This window comes from Aulonocara stuartgranti, assembly GCF_965226115.1.
Source record: "Aulonocara stuartgranti genome assembly, chromosome: 7".
NCBI lineage: Eukaryota > Metazoa > Chordata > Actinopteri > Cichliformes > Cichlidae > Aulonocara > Aulonocara stuartgranti.
In genome coordinates this window covers 51,769,665-51,788,807 of record NC_138945.1, presented here as the reverse complement: position 1 = coordinate 51,788,807, position 19,143 = coordinate 51,769,665, and the positions used below count along the sequence as shown (strand labels likewise).

Here is a 19,143-nt window from a genome sequence, read left to right as displayed (position 1 = left end):
TTTATTTATTTTGCTCAACTTTTGTGCTTTTTTATGCTTGCACTTCGTAAAGACAGTCAAGACTTAAAGACGGCACCTGAAAGGTGAAAGGATCAGAAACCCGAATGCTTGTTGCGGTAGACCTGAGCCGCATCATCCATTTCCCTGCCATCACCCAATCCATTATATCTCCTGAGCAGACCGTGGGCTCTTCCAAATTGAAAGTGACATTGTGATGAGCTCCTCCATCGAGAATATGATGTATGCGTGCAAGTGTGTGTGAGATGGATTGAAGGGCACTTAGTAGGGCCCACTGCACTGCTCCTGTAACACACACACACAACTTTCCTGCTGTTGGGCAGAATTAAAGTCTGCTCATGGGCATATAAAAACAGTAATAGGAGCACAGGAGAGAGGAAAGAGAATTAGGTGCTTTTCTTTTTCTTTTTTTCTTGTCAAGGTCACATCTGCCAGAGCAGCAAACACCAAGCTGTCTCTTTGAACACACACACAGGCAGCAGAGCCACCGGGTGTTTGAGGGAATCCAGAATGTGCATCATCACTATGACCCTTGAGTTCTAGTATTGGTTCCTGGTAATTTGGGTTATTTATAAATTTAGGCTTATTACACTCCTGCACTCAGTGTAAGCAACTCCTAATTTAATCACCAACTAAATCCCTAAAATGCGTACGTGTGTGGTAGCGTGAGAGAAGCATTTCCTCGCTGGCTGCTGCTGCTCAGGCTGTAGACAGATAAACAATCAATTATGTACAGCCTGTCACCAGGGATCTCTCTCTAGCTGTCTGTTTCTCCTCCCGCTTGACTCCATCCATCCTGCCAAAACAACACCAGTTTCATTGATGCCTGACCTTCCAGCTGCTTTCCCCAAAACAATGTAACCTCCGATTTAATTTTACAATCCCAAGCTTGAAAAGACTACGATCTTATAATGTTTTACAACAAGAAAAACTTCTGTTCCTTTCTCAGTTTGCCTATTTTGGTGACCAAGACGATAAAAAAAAAGAAAACTAAATGATGAAGAGCCAATATTTATTTGTTCCTCTAATAACTTAAAGCCAGGACTGGAGCACAGTTTTGGGGATTTTTGTACAATATGTTTCCCATTTTGTTTTAACATCTGCACCTGGATGATGTGATGCACAGTCCAGTCAATGATTTTGTACTATTTCTTTACCAGGAAATTTAACACGATGCAAAAAGAAAAAGAAAAAAAAGACCGCAAGCAAAAACAAAATTAAATTGTAATGTAAATCCTTTACTGTGTTTTGAAACTGATTAGGAGAATATTTAAAGGCGAGAGGAATTTAACTAGAAGTGTTTTTATGGTTTTTGTACTTCTTAGCAACTTCTGCAACAAAAACTCTCTAGGGCACCTTTAAAATGCCAAAGACATAACACTGTTCAGACCAGCAGAAATTGAAAACTTTTAAGTCTAAGTGCCCATGGGATCCTGTTGTTCAACCAGAATACAGATGTCCTTTAAAAAGAGGGGAAAAAACCCTCCATGTCAGCTGCAAGACCTTTTGAGTCATCAGATTAAAAGTCATCTTTTCTGATCTCTGCTGTTGACAAACCTCCTGCTCCACCTGTGGCCTTCGTCCATGCCTTACGCCTTATCTCCCGCCATCCCAGCCCTCAGCCGGTTCCTCAGCCTCAGGGGCCCAGGTCTGGTTATCAGGGGATTAGAACCGGGACACACACTAACTACATAGGCACCTTAGGAACAAGGGGAGGCGTCCACATATACACCTAGCAAAAACACACACCTCAGGACAGCCTTCTTTAATAACGTTTAAACGGAGAGCACAACCAATCCCCTACCTTTCATGGATTAGCTGCTAATCTCACAGAGCCGGGAGCACCTCGGGCACTTTGGGGAAAAGATGAAGAATGGGTGGAGGGGGAGAAAGGAGGCGGAATCTTGACCTTCAAGATGAAGGATACAGTAGCAAAAGAAAGTTGCACATGCTTCTCTCACTGTACCCTCAACCATATAGAGCCTCAGCTTTTGGCTGGACATATTTCATTTAAACAAGTACACAAAGTCCACATGTTCCAGTCCACCCCCAGCTGGGGTCTGAGCCCATCCACCTCCCTCACCGCAGGTGGTTTTCATGTAAAATATGGTCTTCTGTCTGAGCTCGCTGACCCCCTGATAAGCTGAGGATAAATAAAACCACAGTTCCATGCTGGTTCTCTCAGGCCTAAATCTGCAGATCAGCCCTTTAATACACCATCGTGCATATAAACACTGAGCCATGAAATGAGCTAGGGTCAATTTAATCCTCTTTACCAAGGCAGACTGGTTAACATGCAACACTGTAATGCGTGCAGAAATTCGTCCATCAATGCTGGAACCATTGTTTCTGCTGAGATTGCAATTTGTTAATTGGTGAAAGGCGCCATAAATGATGTAGTCACACATACATCATGCGACAGCTAGTGCGGGGGGGGGGCTTTAATCTTTTCTTCCGCAGCTATAATATTTTATGTGTGAGCAACTTAGAGGAATCAGCATTCCCTTTGGACTATTTTCAAACACAAGCAGATGTTCAATTACTAAGAAGCGGTAGATTCCTGCAGCTAGTAACTTAGCATCTTCCTGTTGTTACTGTCAGTTACTGCCACTGCAACTACCAAGGTGGTACTGATCTCAGCACACAGGTATACATTAGGAGAAGTGTGTTTTCTGGCACATATATACTTTCCATTAAGGAATAAAGGCACCTAATTTGACTATAATTTGGCTTACTAATTAGTCTAAGAGGTAAGGTGATACCATACCACTGACTGCACACTGTATCAGACAGTGATAGTAGCTGTGTGGAAGAACACAGTCCAATAAAACTGCAGGGAGATCATGACGGTAATTTGACTGAAGCAAGGGGGAAAAGTCATTACATCAAGCCTTTGCATAAGCCTAGGTTTAATCACACAAATTGACTTTTATAAGGAGGCGCATAGCTGTGTGTTCCACTACAGTGGCTTGAAGGCATTTTAATAGGAGACTACATAAAATATAGTGACACAATTTAATCCATTGGGTTTGTGGAATTAATCTTCATTGTGAATCTGGGGCCTGAGCACACAGTGGAAGAAAGACAAATGGGTAAAACAATATAACTTGCCCACAGCTCAGAAGACTAGAGAAAACACAGTGACTGAAATCACACGAGGTACAGTGGCTGTCTAAAGGTAATGTGGAAAAACGACTGAGTAAGCGAGGATGTTTCTTTCTCTAAATAAATCACAAGCGCACAAGACAAAAAAGATGAATGTGCTTTTGTTGCGGCCGCAAAAATGCTATTCCTCATTCTCAACTTTAACTTGTTTATGCCTGTTTTTAAAAACACTTGGGGGAAAAAAAAGTAACTTTGCTCTGTCATTCCCTGATTTCCATTAATAAAGTAAGAGAGAAACTACAGCTAGGAATGGAACAGGAAATGGGAGGTTTCAAAGTCATCATGTTGCTGAGTCTCACAGCTTTAATTCAAACTCCAATGGCACAGCAGGAAGTCTGCGAGCCTAAATCTGCCAGCTCCTTCGCTGTGCTGCCACTGAGTTCGTTTGCATTGGTGCAAATTGCGTTTTTAATTACAGGCACAGAGGAAATGCAGCATGTTGCCTCCTCTTCGGAAATGATGCGCAGAGGGAGCTACTTAGCATCGTGTATCACAAGCTGCAAACAACTGCTGAGGAATGAGGCAGATCTGCTGCTCATCCCTGATGAATGACATTGTGTCAGTTGCGTAGAAGGACAGGGACATTACATCATAAAAGGATTACTGATTTTTTCCCCCTTTATATTCTATTCTTAAGTGTGGATGTGCACATGGTATTTTAAAAGTGACACATAGAGGTGAGCTTTTACATAATCCATTTAAAATATGACTTCCCATATTCCTGCAGCATTCTTCACATTTGAGTAAATCTCTGACACTGCAGAATCTTTTCACCTCTTTGTCCACTGATTTTTGTTGTTTAATTTTCTTTCAAAGGTTACTGGATACTACATAATATTAATAATAATATATCAGTTGTGCCAAGTGAAATTCATATATATAAATATTTCAGTTGGCTTTCATTATTATGTTATTTTTTGACTGAGTGCAAAAAAAATATTGTACAAATTTGCAAATCTTGATCACATTTGGGAAATTTGCCCCCCTCAGGGTTAAAATACAGAACATTCATTAGATTTAGAAACTGAAAAATTGCCAATAATTTCATGATCTTCAACTGAGTGTACACAGTGCATATCTAGGGAACATCCATGGCTTCGGGGCTAAGACAGTGAGAGCATAAATATCAATAATAATAATATTACAAACACTACAAGGCAAGTGGCGGGTTAGCAAACCGAACTGCCTCCTGGTAGGAGCTCCTTCTCTAAAGCACTGCCTTAAGCTTCCATTGTCTGGACCTTGAATCCATAAATGTTGTGTTTTCTCTTGGCTAAGTACATGTGCAAATGTGGCTTTTTAAAAAATGTAGATAAATTACTCCTTTGTTGTGCTTTTGCACGATGGAATATCAAAATAAAATGATGTGACGTGCCTCTATTTCTCTTACATACAACAGTGCATCCATCTAGTAGAAAATGACCAGCTGGTATGACCAGCAGTGCTACACAAAGACATTCTTTCTACATATAATACGGACATATAAGAAAGAATGCAAATCATCCACGCAATCTTTTGAAAATGACTTTGGTTCCAACTTTGATCACGAACAAACGGATCTGCCGCCTCCACGTACAGGTTTGCTGTTTCTCAGGTTCTCTTTGGCGTTTTTCTCCTCACACATATACACATACACAGAGTACATTCACACACCATATGAAGACTGCACACACACATACACACAAAGAAGACAGCCTTCCTCTTTTTTTGCTTAGTGTGAGGATAAAGTCTGAGCCAACTATTGGAATCCTTTAGAAAAAGTTTGGAGTTGTAAATATGTTATATAACAAACAACTGACAGTATAATAGGGTTGAAAGATGGAAAGTTTTTCTATATCATAAATATATATATATATATATATATATATATATATATATATATATAAAACATATATATATATATATATATATATATATATATATGTAATTACTTTTGCAGTTTGACAAAGCTGAAGTTTTAACAAAGACAGAATTTGTAATCTCTATTAATTCAAGGCAACTGAAAATTGATTTAACACTTCGTCTCAGCTGTCAGTGTTTTCTTTGCTATCAGCTTGTGCTGACTTATAGTATCAAGCAGTCAGGCTAATACTAAGTGTTCCATGGTTGTGTTCTCTATCACTGTGGGATACAGCTCAGCTAAACTAAAGCAATAATAGGATGCTAACCTCCTTGCGACTAAGTTGGAATTTTATTCACATCTAGTGATTGGCTGCAAGTAATAATAATAATAATGGATTGCATTTATATAGCGCTTTTCAAGGCACCCAAAGCGCTTTACAATGCCACTATTCATTCAGTCTCGCATTCACACACTGGTGGAGGCAAGCTACGGTTGTAGCCACAGCTGCCCTGGGGCAGACTGACAGAAGCGAGGCTGTCATATCGCGCCATCAGCTCCTCTGGCCAACACCAGTAGGCGGTAGGGAAAAGTGCCTTGCCCAAGGACACAACGACCAAGACAGAGAACCCGGGGATCGAACCGGCCACCTTCCGGTTACAGATACGCTTCCCAACCCCCTGAGCCACGGTCACTCAGGGGGTTGGTAGTTGTGGCAGTAGTTGTGGCAACCAGCTGGTCTCCCAGGGGATGAGGGTGTTGCATGCCTGACCTCTGAGGGACTACTTTCAATTACAAGGCAATTGCTCAGGTTGCTTTGTGGGAGCCAACTGATCTCCAAACCAGTTTGACTTGGATTGACTCAGTCATTCTCAGACAGATTAGCCAGCGTTTGGTAATTGCAAATAATTTCTACTTCATTTGTAAATGTAGACAGATTGCCAACATGTTGCAATCAATCAAAGTCAGTCTGCACTGATAAGCGCAATTCATCTACAATGCATCTGTGGTTGCATGTGGTTGTGGTTGCAACTGGTTACCAGCTGGTAAAATTCTTATACAGTGCATAGGTCATTTTGCTGCAACTATGTCACTATCTTTAGAGGAATTTCAGAATTTTTCAGAACTCACTCTGAATGCAAGTAATCTAAATTTCTGTATATTTAGATAGACACAACACGTCTGTGATTTTTGTTGATTTATCACAGTAAAATGCTTCATCATCACAAACACATTGCATGTAATAGGTAACTTCAGTTCACTCGTAGCAAACTCGTAGCACCAAACTTGATTCAAAGATGGCAGTTGACTGCATGCTGTCTCAACCCTGGTCATGCCGCGGTCTCCAGCCACTGTTTACCATAGTGTGACTGTAGATGTTAAGTGACCAAGGTGTACAAATGAAATTCTGACATTTATCCTTCCACATGCACATCAAGTGGCAGATTTGCAGACACGTGTCTAACCAGCCACCATCTGGGATGTGACAGAAAAAGTTAGAGGAGGCGTAGCGCATGGCAAAGCTTTACAACATGTTTTGCAGGTATTGCTTGATACCTATGTCTTCCTGTCATTACATGATTTTTTTATATTACACAGCTTCCTCATTCTGTCAAACATTGCTGATAACTCACAATGTTTATGTCTGAACTGACTCTTGCTGGCACTGGCTGACTCTTGCTCTTCTATATCTCCAGACTTCTGTGCAGCTTTTGGCTGAAGTACTTATTACGACATAAAATACCATAATACCATCCTCCAGTGCATGACTAAAGATGTTAATGAAATCATTTCTAGCTGGCAGTAACTTGCTGTAAGTATGCAGACAGATTGTTCACGCCCATGCAAAGGCATTATCCTTGTGCATATGATTTGAAGGTCTCATAAATGTCTTCACAAAATAGCTGAAACAGAGAAGTAGAATGAAACCAGAACTTTGTGTACTTGACTGTCAAAAGGCTAGCATACGAACTCACCTGTGCAGGAATAGTCATCGATCCTGATGTAGCCCGTATGGCAGATACACATAAAGGAACCAGGGGTGTTAACGCACATGGTGTTCTCCCTGCAGTAGTGCTTTCCTTCAGCGCACTCATCAATATCTGAAGAGAGGGGGAGAGAGAAAAGCAGAGAAGGGGTGAGAACAAAGCTAAATGAGATGTGGGTTGCTCACTGAGAATTCTTTCAATTGAAAACTAATGAAATTACTGGCCAGATAAAAAAACAAGCAGTTATGTCCCATGCTGAAGGCTGATGGTCTATTGATTACTATTATCTGGGGTGTTGTATATTACTATTAATTGTCACTTGAACATAATCATATATTTTTTCTGGACACTTGCTGAAAGAAATCATTTGTTTTTTTTCTTAGGTTTTTCTTAGGTTTGATTTTCAGCATAAAAGAAGCTCATGTACATCGCTGTTAAACTTAGCCTCCTTGCTGTACTTAGGCCTTTAGTAGGCCTAAATACTTTGCACACGTAGAGCCACTGAGAAACGAATTTGAATTCATTAGTGGGAGACAGAGGTCAAGATTGTGATGTAGCATAACTTAAGCAGCAAGGAAGGTGATAAGTAAATATCATTAGCAGACGATTGAAGTTCTTTTTAAGCATATTTTATTGCTGGCATCTCCCTTTTACCATAAAACAATCAATCAGGCATGCAAAAATCCCACTGGCTTTATACAAGACTTTGCCCACACCCGACCTCGTTAATCCCTACCATTGAAACAAAATAGGTCAAACCAAATAATACAATTCTAAACAAAGAACAGGAATAAAGTCATGCAAGAAACTGACAAACTCATTTACTCAACTAAATAGTTTGTAAAGTAAAACACTGCATACAATATAACTCAAAAGGCTACTTTAAAGAAAACAAACAATACTATACAAAATGAAAAATCCTCCATTTGGTTACACCCAGTGATGCAATCATTGACCTCATGACCCTATATAAACAGGAAGTAGTGGGCGGCCCTTCCCATACACCTGTCTCACATATAGGACCTGAATGCACAACATGGACACCATGGTAAGTATAACCAAAGCAACATAAAGAAACATCATTTACCAGACATGTGCCTGTAAACAGAAGAGAATTCAGATGATCTGATGGTTAGTAGTGTTTGCTTTAAAACACATGCATGGATGTAAAGGATGTAACTACTGCTACCACAAACAAAACCCGGAATATTGTGTGTTAAGAGAAGTTACACCAACAATGTCTAAATTAAAGCATTATGGCTGACTGTAAAATAACAGAACACAAAATAACAATATATGCAAGTGACAAATAGCAAATGAATTCTGTCCTAGCCACTTTGTCACAAAGATGCAGAGGGTCTATAAGAGGTGGGGATTGAAACACTTAAGATTGCAATGCTCGATTTTCAATCAGTGAAAATGAATCATTGCACAAAGCGGCTTGTCTGCATTTTTCCCACTCACTCAGATGATCTCAGTGCTTTGACCACTTTTTACACAGAACCACTCCACTGGAGAAGTTCATTTAAAAGGTGTGCACATAAACAAATACATTTTTACTCATCCTGTGTGATTAAGCCTCTCCTAAGCTTAGCAGAGATAGTCAAATAACACTGTGTACAAAAAACAATGATAATAACAGTGGGATAACAGCTGCAATGGGAGTGATGTCAATAAAGGACTGTGTATGCAGAGGCTCCACAGAGGTCTAATTGAGCAAAATGAGCAGCACCTGTTAGGGCATAACTTGGCTGTCTAAGCGTTTTAGGTATTTTCTTACAATGCGACCGTATTGCACTGGATTTACATTTCTTATTTGCAACATCGAACCTCTTCACACCAACGGTGAATAAGAATTGTTCTCGTAAATTTGAATGAAACATGTTTCCGTGCTTTCAGGACAGGGACATGATCGCACAGACGAGCATCGTGTCCATGCTTGACTCATTCTCATGCTACTCACTCTACCTCGAACACCTTGATACAGTTTATCATTGTGCTGTGCATTTCATTACAGGGGATAAATTTCACACTCATCACTGTGCAACCTATGAAAAAAGCAGGCTGGCAACAAGAACAGAACCCACACTCTGTCATTTTTATTTATAAAGATCTCCTCCAAAAGCTACCTCGGTATATCAGCACTCCTCAAATTTTAAAGCAACTGCCATCTAGAAAATAATTTAAGACTGTCATGGTCCCTGTGCCTCCCCGGCCAGCCCAGTGTGGCCACAAGTGTTTGTTGTTTTTCTCTCACTCTGTCTCTCCTACCTGTCTGCCTGGGCGGAGCTCTGATTGGGCTCCTGCCCTTGGCCCACGCACCTGCAGCTGATCTCGAGCGGATTGCAGTTCTCTGGCTCTTAAGGCTGGGGCTCTGAGCTGTTCGTCGCTGGAATATTGAGTAACTCTCGTTAGTATTGCCTGGCTTCCTTGCGATTCTACTGTTCCCGTGTTTGCCTTCGACTTACCCTCGTCTGTGTAAACAGGTTTACCTGGATCAGCCCTTTTGTGACCCCTGGACCCCGTGAGTAGGAGAGTGAGCTGAGCTGCTTGTGTGGAGACTGTTTGGACGAGGAGCAGAGCGAGTGCGAAGAAGTGTGTCTCCCCAGCCAAGTGATCCCCGGGACCCTGGTGTTTCCCCCCCCTTCACGTGTATATAGTGCACCAGTGTGATTAATAAAGTGTCGTTGAACTGTGCTACCTCAGTCTGCGCCTGAGTCCGTTCCACTCCCGTGACAAAGACTGTTTAAAAATATATTACAGAGAATTGTACAACTTGAATGATCCATCTCAATGGCTGACATTTAACTTCAAATATCTGCTCTGCCATCAACTCTTGGGCTCTGTGTGGCTTTGTCTGGCTATACATATTATTTGCATTTATCTTTGTTTATTCTTGTTTATGTACTGAATATATATTTGCCATTTTGCTATATCTCTCTATTTTCTAGTCTCAAATAAAGGTTAGAGTTACACTTTTTCACTGTGTTAGTGTTAAATATCAACTTTGTACTTGTAGGAATGCTCCTAATGAGACAGTGGATTGTGTTCTGGGGGATCTCCTCCAAAATGTAGACCAGGGCATCACTGAGCTCCTGGACAGCCTGAGGTGCAACTTCACAATGTCCCAGATGTGAACAATTGGATTTAGGTCAGGCAAGCATGGGAACCAGTAATGCAGGGGTGGGGAACTCCAGGCCTCGAGTGCCGGTGGCCTGCAGGTTTTAGAGGTGTCCTTGATCCAACACAGCTGATTCAAATGGCTAAATGACCTCCTTAATATGTCTTGAAGTTCTCCAGAGGCCTGGTAAATAACTAATCATTTGATTCAGGTGTGTTGTACCAGGGTGAGATCTAAAACCTGCAGGACACCTGCCCTCAAGGCCTGGAGTTGCCCACTGCTGCAGTAATGGGTATGAGTTCCTGCCTTCTGTATATACTCTCGTGAGCAGCGTTGGGTCCAAGGATTACATCACAATATCTAATGGCAGTCAGGTGCTTTTGCCTAGACTGTTAAGGTCTTGGCTATGCCTCCCCAGATCATCTTAGACCCACAACCCAACTGGTCATGCTAAATGATGTTACAGGCAGCATAACATGGCTCCATGGTATGTCACACGTGCTCAGGGTGATCCTGCTTTCACCTGTGATAAGCACAGGGCACCAGTGGTGGACTTGCCAATTGTGGTATTCTATGGACCCGCTACAGCCCTGTCCAGCTCTCCTAGAGTAATAGCTTGTCTCCTGAAATCTCCTGTATCCTCCTGAGACTGTGCTGGATGACACAGCAAACCTTCTGACAATGGCACGTACTGATATGCCATCCTGGAGGATACTCTGGACTACCTGTGCAAATCTGTAGGCTCCAGGCATCACTTCATGCAGCCAGTAGCGACACTGACCCTAGCCAACTCCAAAAACAGTTTAAAAAAAACAGTCAGAAAAGATGAGGAGGGAAAAATGTCAGTGGCCTCCACCTGTAAACCATTCCCGTTTAGGGGGGGTATCTCATTATTGCACCTCTAGTGCACCTTTTGTTCATCTCATTATTACAAAAGCAGCTGAAACTGATTAACACCCCCTGGCCAGATCAGTATTATATAATTCATCATAACCAGTGCAACAGGATTATTAGGTGGGGTTTTTTTTCAAAACTGAAACGCAGCAGTGGACGTTTAATAGCTCAGAAGTATCACTGTGGGATTAGGACATCCAAGTCTTACTCTGTCATATGGTCAGTAATACAAAGACCACTTTAGCCTTGGGCATCTGTTATTCCAAGCAGGAAAGGCTTCTTAGCGTTTGGAAGACATTTTCTCATGAGATCAATAGCATATACTGACATAATTTAAGAAGATAAATTTTTCCATAAGGAATGAAAAACAATCATTCCACTGAGCATCATTTACACACAAATGTTTGTGTGTATGGGGTAGAGTATGACGACTTGAGAGCTATTTTTGAGTTAGGTTGACTTAAAGCTGTTGTTATTTTTTATGACCGCAGTCAGCTGGCTATCTTGGAAGATGACGTCCAAGCTTTTATTTGTCAGCCATTTATCTAAATAGAAAGCACTGATTCATCCATTCAGCTCTCTGGAACTCTAGCTACTCTGTCTTAGTTGGATGTGTAAACAATTATTCCCTAACATGTTACCATGACAACTTCATTAACCAATGCCGTGGCTTTGTTTTTGGCGGCTTTATGCTTCATGATAATTAATAGAAGAAACTTTGCTAGTGCAGCTTCAAGATCATAATTTATTAGATTGTCCTTTGTTTTTCCTTCTCACTCTCATGATTCCAATTTTGGATCCATATTAGCTGTTGCTAAGGCAACAGCTATTCCTGGGTTCTAAACTGCATGCCAAACCTTCAGACAGAAGATGCAAAATACTGCCAGGGTAAACAAAATAATCTAGATAATGTGATGCAATCAAATGCAATTCAGTCAAACTGAACAAACTCAGCCATGTTACATCCATCAGGGCTTTATTTCTACTGACAATACAGGTCAATTGAAAACAATTTATGAGAGACAAGTTCTATAGTTCTTGACATTACCAATTTATTATTAATTCTGTGTATTCAGTGTCTATAAGTGAGCAAAAGGATACAAAACCGCTGAATATGTTCTGTGCCAGATGCTGTAGCGAAGAGCACTTCAAATTGAATTTCAATAGATTTGCATTGGCATTCACTCAGCTTGCGTGTCCTTGGGTAGCGCACCGCCCACACCCCGCAAAATAAGAGCTCAACACCTGCCTACAACTGTTGCATTCACATTTACTTGGTGTTCTTCCTTTCACAGTTCCATCAATACTTGCTGCCTTAAGCTATTCAGAGGCTTCCCGGATAAATAAAGCAAGAAGACAATCACAAACCACCTATGAAGGTGCATGCGTCCTTCACTATATGGATGGAGGCCAAACCTTTACTAGCTCTGAAAGAAAAAGGAAAACAAAGGGAGGTGATGAAGGCAGGAAGAAAATGGAAAGCAAAAGAGAAGGTGCAGATAAAAGGGCAGGTTAGTAGAAGAACTGGATTAGAAACAAAGGTACAAGAAGCTATAATGCAGAGCCGATGAGATGAGACAGATAGGGACAAAGAGCGAACGACTGAGATTGAGAAGTGAGAGAGATAAAGAAGATGGTTGGAAGAAAAGAGCAGGTAAACCTGTAGAATAAACATACAGAGTGAGAAAGTTTAAAAAAAAGTTGTGAAATGGTGTAGTGTGTCTTAGAGAGTGAACAATTGAGACTTTAGATGGCAGAGAAACAGAACTGGAGAGAAGGCACCAAAAGGTATTAACTGAAGAGGCAGTGGAAGAAAAATTCAGTGTGTTCACTATTGCAGCAGTAACCTTGAGCACGGATCTGGTGACAGCTTCCCACTTTCTGATTGGCCGTCCATAGTGCAGCTTTGATTTAGAGCCTATTAAGTATAACCATCCATCCTGCCCCTGGTGACAGCAGTTACGTATGTTAAAACAATATGTTAGGGGGTGAGATGATGAGGGGCATAGTGTGACTGCGTGGGGGAGAGAAACCATCTCCATCTCCATTAATGCACTCCATTTTCCTGATTGGCTTGTCACATGGACATACGTGATGCACTAGGCAAAGAAGGTTGGCCAGGAGTCAGCTGCAGCCTTTATCACTGAACGGAGTGCTCGGGGTCAATCTGTTGCCACACAGCGACTGATGGCTCGAAAGTGGCTGTGCTTTCTTTCTTTTTTTCATCTTTGTATATTCATGCATAACAACTGAATCAATCATAGTCATATCTGAGGAGAAGGAATAGCTTTGCATTGTCTAGACAAGAAATATATCTCCCATGCTTAGAGAAGGATGTGTCTTTTACTTCCTGCTGCCACACAATGAGATAATGTGCAAGTCACTTATTTAGGAAAATATGAACAATAAAAAGATACAAAATGTTTTTTGAGTAATATTTGTGCCAGCAAAAAGCAGCAAAATCACCCTGATTGAAGGGTATGTATATATACTGTTACAATATTTATTATGTATATTATGCATCACCAAAATTCAAAATAATGACTTAAGGATGTAAGTAATGGCTGTAAGGAGAAGCTGCAGACATGTGTAAGCATTTGGTTTCAGAGAGCTTCTTCTTTACTGTTCGATCGACAATATATGATGGCTTAAAGAGAAGATGTGTTTTATACAGTCACCACAGACACAGCACTCTGGGTCTGCTGCTCAAACCTTTTGTTTGTGAGAGGCAGCCAATCAGGAAAAAAGATAGCTTAAAAGGAGCTAAAAGAAGAAGAAGCTTGTTTCAGACGATTAATAAACTAAGGGGCTGCAACAAAGCTCACTATAAGGTAAATGGGGATTATTTTGAACTGTGAATCATGCAAAGCTACTCTAGTAGAGTCTAATGTCATGATGTGAAGGTGTGTGTGAAGGGGGTGTGACTAAAGTGCACGTGGTTGATGAGAAATGCTGGGATGAGTGATTGACTTTTCAAAATGCAACTACTATCTCAGTAAAAGATGATGCCTGTGTACCCAAACTTTATATATGTTTATATAAATATAAATGCATTCCAATGCAACTTTCATTTGGATAATGATACCACAAACCTGCTTACTAAGTGCTGTTGTGTTGACATTTAAATATTCCCTCTACTGCTAAGTGATAGCACACAAACAGTTTGTAAATAGGAAATAGCAACTTATCCCTGCTCGCTTGCATAGCATGTAGTTTTTAATAGGGACTACCGTCACTATCTTTGCTTCAAACTGCAGTATAATCAAGATGTAGGAATAGGGAGATAACAATGCTATTTCCTTTGGACATCCAACAAAGGAACCCCATTTCTGTCCCACTCCACTAGGGACTCTTTTCCTCTCCCACTCTTTCTCTTTCTTTTTTGTGTTTTTCATCTGTTCATTCCTTCCTCTAACCAGCTCACTTACTCACGCAGATGGTTTCCAATAAACAGCAGAGGAGCCAGGCTTGCCAAGATGTTGTCTGATATTTCTCAGTAGCCAGTTCCTTTCAAATGTACTACAGTGAAAAGAAAAACCGCTATAGACAACAAGCTGTCCCTGCTGGCCAATCTGTGTTCCACTCAGCAGATTACCTCCACTGTTGGCCTCGGTTCCTCGTGGACGGATGAATGCGTTGGAGAATGTTATAAAAGGCCCGTTTTAGTGTGGGGGGAGTCTCTGTGCATTGTGATGCTGCAAGTTGTATTGGAAGGTGAGCCTGGGAAAAACTAATCAAGAAACGAATTTACTCAAAATAAAGTACTTTTTTGAAACACTGAAGTGAGGTGCTTATAAATCTGTCTGGTTTTTAACTTTTCCAATCTTTAGGGACAATTACTTGCTTTCATTTACACCCGTAGGGAAATCAGAGTGCGAAAGAACAACAGTCAAATGCGTTTCTTGGAAATGGAACAAAGATGATTCGTTTCTGAGCCGGTACCTAAAGATGAACTACAGATCAGCAGAAAACTGTTTTCAGCACATTTTCAACTTGCCAATTTGGACAATCACTCCTAAACAAGCCGGCCTGAAAACACCCAAAACAAATATGCAAAACGTCACTGTCAATTTGGGTAGGAGCGGGAGCCAATTAAGAAGACTGAGTGGAGAGAATACCATTAGGAGGCAACAAGAGTATAAATCATTCTGAGAGTGCAGTCGTCTAAATATCAGACACACTGTAATCAATCACTGTAAACACTTAGAAGCCTACCTGTTTGGGAAGAGCCTCGCTGCAAGTAGAGTTGCCAGAAGGTGTGTGTGTTAGACCATGTGTTTTTGTTCTCTTGTCAGTTTTTGCACACAATCTACATCATTCAACAGCAACTTAGAATTTCCACCTGGGAATAAAGATTCATCCAATTTTGCAACGATCCTCGAACCTGCAAACATCTAACAGGCTTGAAGTGCACGTAGGTGTGTGTCAATAAAGTTATTTTAAACACACACGTTACTCACTTCAATTTGGAATGACTCAAGTGAATGTCATGGACAAAACTGCCTTGTTTATGTGCGGCAAGCCTGAATGGGGCTTTGGTCTCCATCAGGGCTGTCATTAATCTGGGAAGTGTTTTCAACCATGCGTAAATCAATCGAGCATCATCATCATCCATCACACGTCACTCTGTGACTATTTGTAGCCTGTAGGCCAGAGGTCTAAACAATCACTAACAAAGGAGCATTAACAGCTATCAGAGCTCTCTGGAAGGCTGATTGGAAGATCATGCTTAGTCTTGAAACATGTGTTGCTGCGTACTGAGTTTTGCTTTTTTCCTGGGTTTTGCATTTCAATGCAGAGCTTTGGTTGTATCGAGAGCTACATGAGGATCTTTGTAGAATAGTTTTGATTTTATCTGGAATAGGGAACTCTAAAGTTATTCTAAGATGTGGCAGTTTATTGACTTGCTTTTAAAATATGCATACAGTACCTAGTAATTACTTAGTGGGATGCATGAAAATAGCTTGGGGTGGTTACTCAGCTTTAAAAGAGTTCCCTCTACTCTAACAGCCCCAATTTTAAATATTTTGACTCTTCACTGAAATCAAAGTAACCGTAACGCACTGATAAAAAGTAGAGCTGAGTGTGATCCCATCTGGAAAAGAACCACAGAGGAGTGATCTCCCATGTGACATTTAAAGGGTAGTGGGTGAGTTTGTTGAGATACTGTTATTTACACAGGAGGGAACTATCCCAGTGATGGTGGTACCATCTGTTGTGGGTGACATTTCGGCAGGGTCACAGAGGTAAACACACATGACCAGTCAGGATGTGTATATGTTTCCCTGAGTGTGCATGTGTGCCATTCATCAAAGTGCGTGGGGGTCAGGGCCCTAGCAGGTGGGGAGCCCAAAGGCTCAGGGCTCATCCCAGCAGTGATTGGGTTTTGGAGCGGGCTGTGCTCTTCAGTCAGTGCCAATTAGCCTGCTGCCACCTTGTGACATTTAAAAGACAGCTGCAGCAATGGGATTGGTCTGCGCACAAACACAAGGTGTACTTCGACTATGCGCACACATACACACACATTCATGGCTTATGGGTGATAACACATTCTGCGTGCAAGTGGTCCAGTCCTTTTTAATCAATTATTAAAATTCTTGCTTTTGTTCTCTGCCCAACAGTCTCATTATCCTGTGGTTGCTTTATCATTTTTAAAAAATATGCATTAGGACATGTTATGTGCAATTTTGTTTTCCTTGCTGATTTTAATATTCTTAACAAAAAAATATAAAATTAGCACAAGCTAACTGGTTGTGACAAACTGACTGCTACCATCTTTGAAAGGGTGAATCTGACTGAGAAACGGAGGACAATCAATCACAGGCTAGCCATGCACTAAATCATACCCTGCTTTATCATCTTTATTGTTTTGAAACAATGAAGAGTATCATTTACAAAACAAACATCATATTGTACTACATCAGATTTCAAATTATTGATGGAGACCATAAACTCATCGGGGAAATGTTTACTGCGCTCATAAATCAGTTTTGAAGTGGGTTCCTTTTCTCATAGACTTCGATACAATTGGACTTCTTTTTGCAACCATTGTTGTGGGGTGGCAATTAGAGAGAGTGCGCGATTAAGGTGCTTCCACAGTGACTTCACTTTGTCATTTACAGTGGGGGGAAATACTTATTCGATTCTCAGCTGAATTTGTAAGACTGCTCGCTCGCAAATAAACGAGATGTGTTGAATTTCTTTTGTGGTTTCATTTTAATGGAGAGAGACAGAATATCAACTTGAAATCCGGAAAAAAAGCGCATCACGTAAAAGTTACCAATTGATTTGCATGTCATTGAGTGGAATAATTAGGTGATTAATAAACAAAACGTGACATAGTAATTAAACCTTTGTTGTCAAGTACAGCGGTTTCTTGTAGTTGATCACCAGGTTTGTACACAGTGGTTCTCGTCTAAAATTGTATGGTATGTGGCCCAAACCGTTATCACCTCAATGTGGTGAAGTCATCCTGTACCATTAACAGAAAAACAGCCCAAAAGCATAATGTTTCCACCTCCTTGCTTGACTGTGAGGATGATGTTCCTTGGCTCCAAATGAGCATTTCTCTTCCTCCAAACACGGCGGGTCGAGTTGACGCCAAAGGGCTTGATTGTGGTCTCATCTGCCCACAGGACTTTCTCCAAAGTCTTCTCTGTACTTGTGGAGTATAAGGAGTATGAGGACCGTGTGGGTTCTGAAAGATTTCATTCCATTACAATATAGGGTTGTTATTAACGGTGCTCTTGGTGACTGATGTCTCAACTGGCTTCAGATCATTACCCAGCTCCTCCCGAGTAGTTTTGGGCACATCCACCACCTTTCTCGTGATCATCCTCACTCCATGAGGCAAGTTCTTACACTCCAGACTGAGTGCGATTGTTGTTGACTTTATGTTTCGTTCATTTCCAAGTAATTGCAAATGAATGGGAGAAACTGGTTCTGTGGATGGGTGTTCTCTATATGTATAATGAGTTGAGATCCGGATTATCTGTAACTGATTGATTACTTGTAGACAGTCTGTGGGAGTTGGGGATAAAATACTTTTTGACAGTCAATGAAATTTATAACCTTTATGTAATGTGTTTTTTCTGGATTTTTTTTTGTCTCTTTGCATTAAAATAAATTACCATGAAATTTAGAAACTGTTAATTTTCCTCTCGGTATGTCCATCTTTTATATACAGTTGTTATATTTCCCCGTTTACAATTGTAATTTGTTCAAGTACGTAATTGATGTTCATGTGTTGACATGCTTGTTTTCATATATGCTGTATCCTGTGTGCATTTAAGGACCAATTCACCCAAATATCACATATAATGTATTCAAATGTTATCTTCCAGACTATTGTTTCTTTGTTTTTTTCTCTAGCTGTAAAATTGTACTTAGTGTCCAAAATATCACAAGAACAAACAAACAGATAGCTAGGGGAACAACTCCACACCTATTGCCTGTGAACCTAAATCCTGGCTTATATATCTATATTATTACTATTATTACTGCTCTAATTCCACATCAGTAGTCAACATGTCCCACTCTTACAATGCATCATCCTTTTGCTCTACATCATCCTTCTAAGATAAACAATCATTATCACAGCAAATATGTAATAATGCACAGATTATAGGAGTCCCGAGCACTCCAGATTAAGTTTACTTCAATGCACAGCTGTTTTAGGAATTTGCCTCTATTTTAAATATCCGTTACATTTGATCTAAATAACAAATTCAGGCTCAAAAAACAGACAAGCCAGACACTCAGAAGCATTGAGGCAAACACGTCACTAGTTTTGCTGATTTGTTTATAATGAAACACAGACTACTGCTATTCCGATACTTCTGTACTTTCCGCGTCGTAAGCATTCCCAGTTAAATTCCATTCTCCAGCACCGTGCTGCAGTAGAGACGGAAATCTTAGAGGCTGATATCTTCATGGTTAGATACCTTTCATGTAGGGTGTTTTACTTTTAAATTGGATCAAATGACCCCATAACGCTTATATAGTTACCTCACTTCTTGTTGTACTATTTAACACTGGAAGTGCTTTTGTCTAAATGCGGTTCATTAAATCATGATTAATTCAATAATGAGGCTGTGCCTGCATGTAAAGCGAGTAAA

The 19,143-nt window shown here is 40.6% G+C and overlaps 1 protein-coding gene and 1 long non-coding RNA gene across 4 annotated transcripts in view; one reads left to right on the top strand and one right to left on the bottom strand.

Annotated features, from left to right (window-relative positions):
* Positions 1 to 19,143, bottom strand: part of nell2a (neural EGFL like 2a) — an 89,844-nt gene that overhangs the window by 35,140 nt on the left and 35,561 nt on the right. For all 3 annotated transcript variants that reach the window (XM_082539765.1, XM_082539767.1, XM_082539766.1), the window contains exon 13: positions 7,000 to 7,125. In XM_082539765.1, coding sequence (XP_082395891.1) covers positions 7,000 to 7,125 — 126 coding nt within the window. The remainder of the gene's footprint in view (positions 1 to 6,999; positions 7,126 to 19,143) is intronic.
* LOC309711531 lies at positions 9,330 to 9,708 on the top strand. Its single transcript, XR_014278002.1, has 2 exons — positions 9,330 to 9,421; positions 9,498 to 9,708. It is a non-coding gene; the product is annotated as an uncharacterized lncRNA (long non-coding RNA).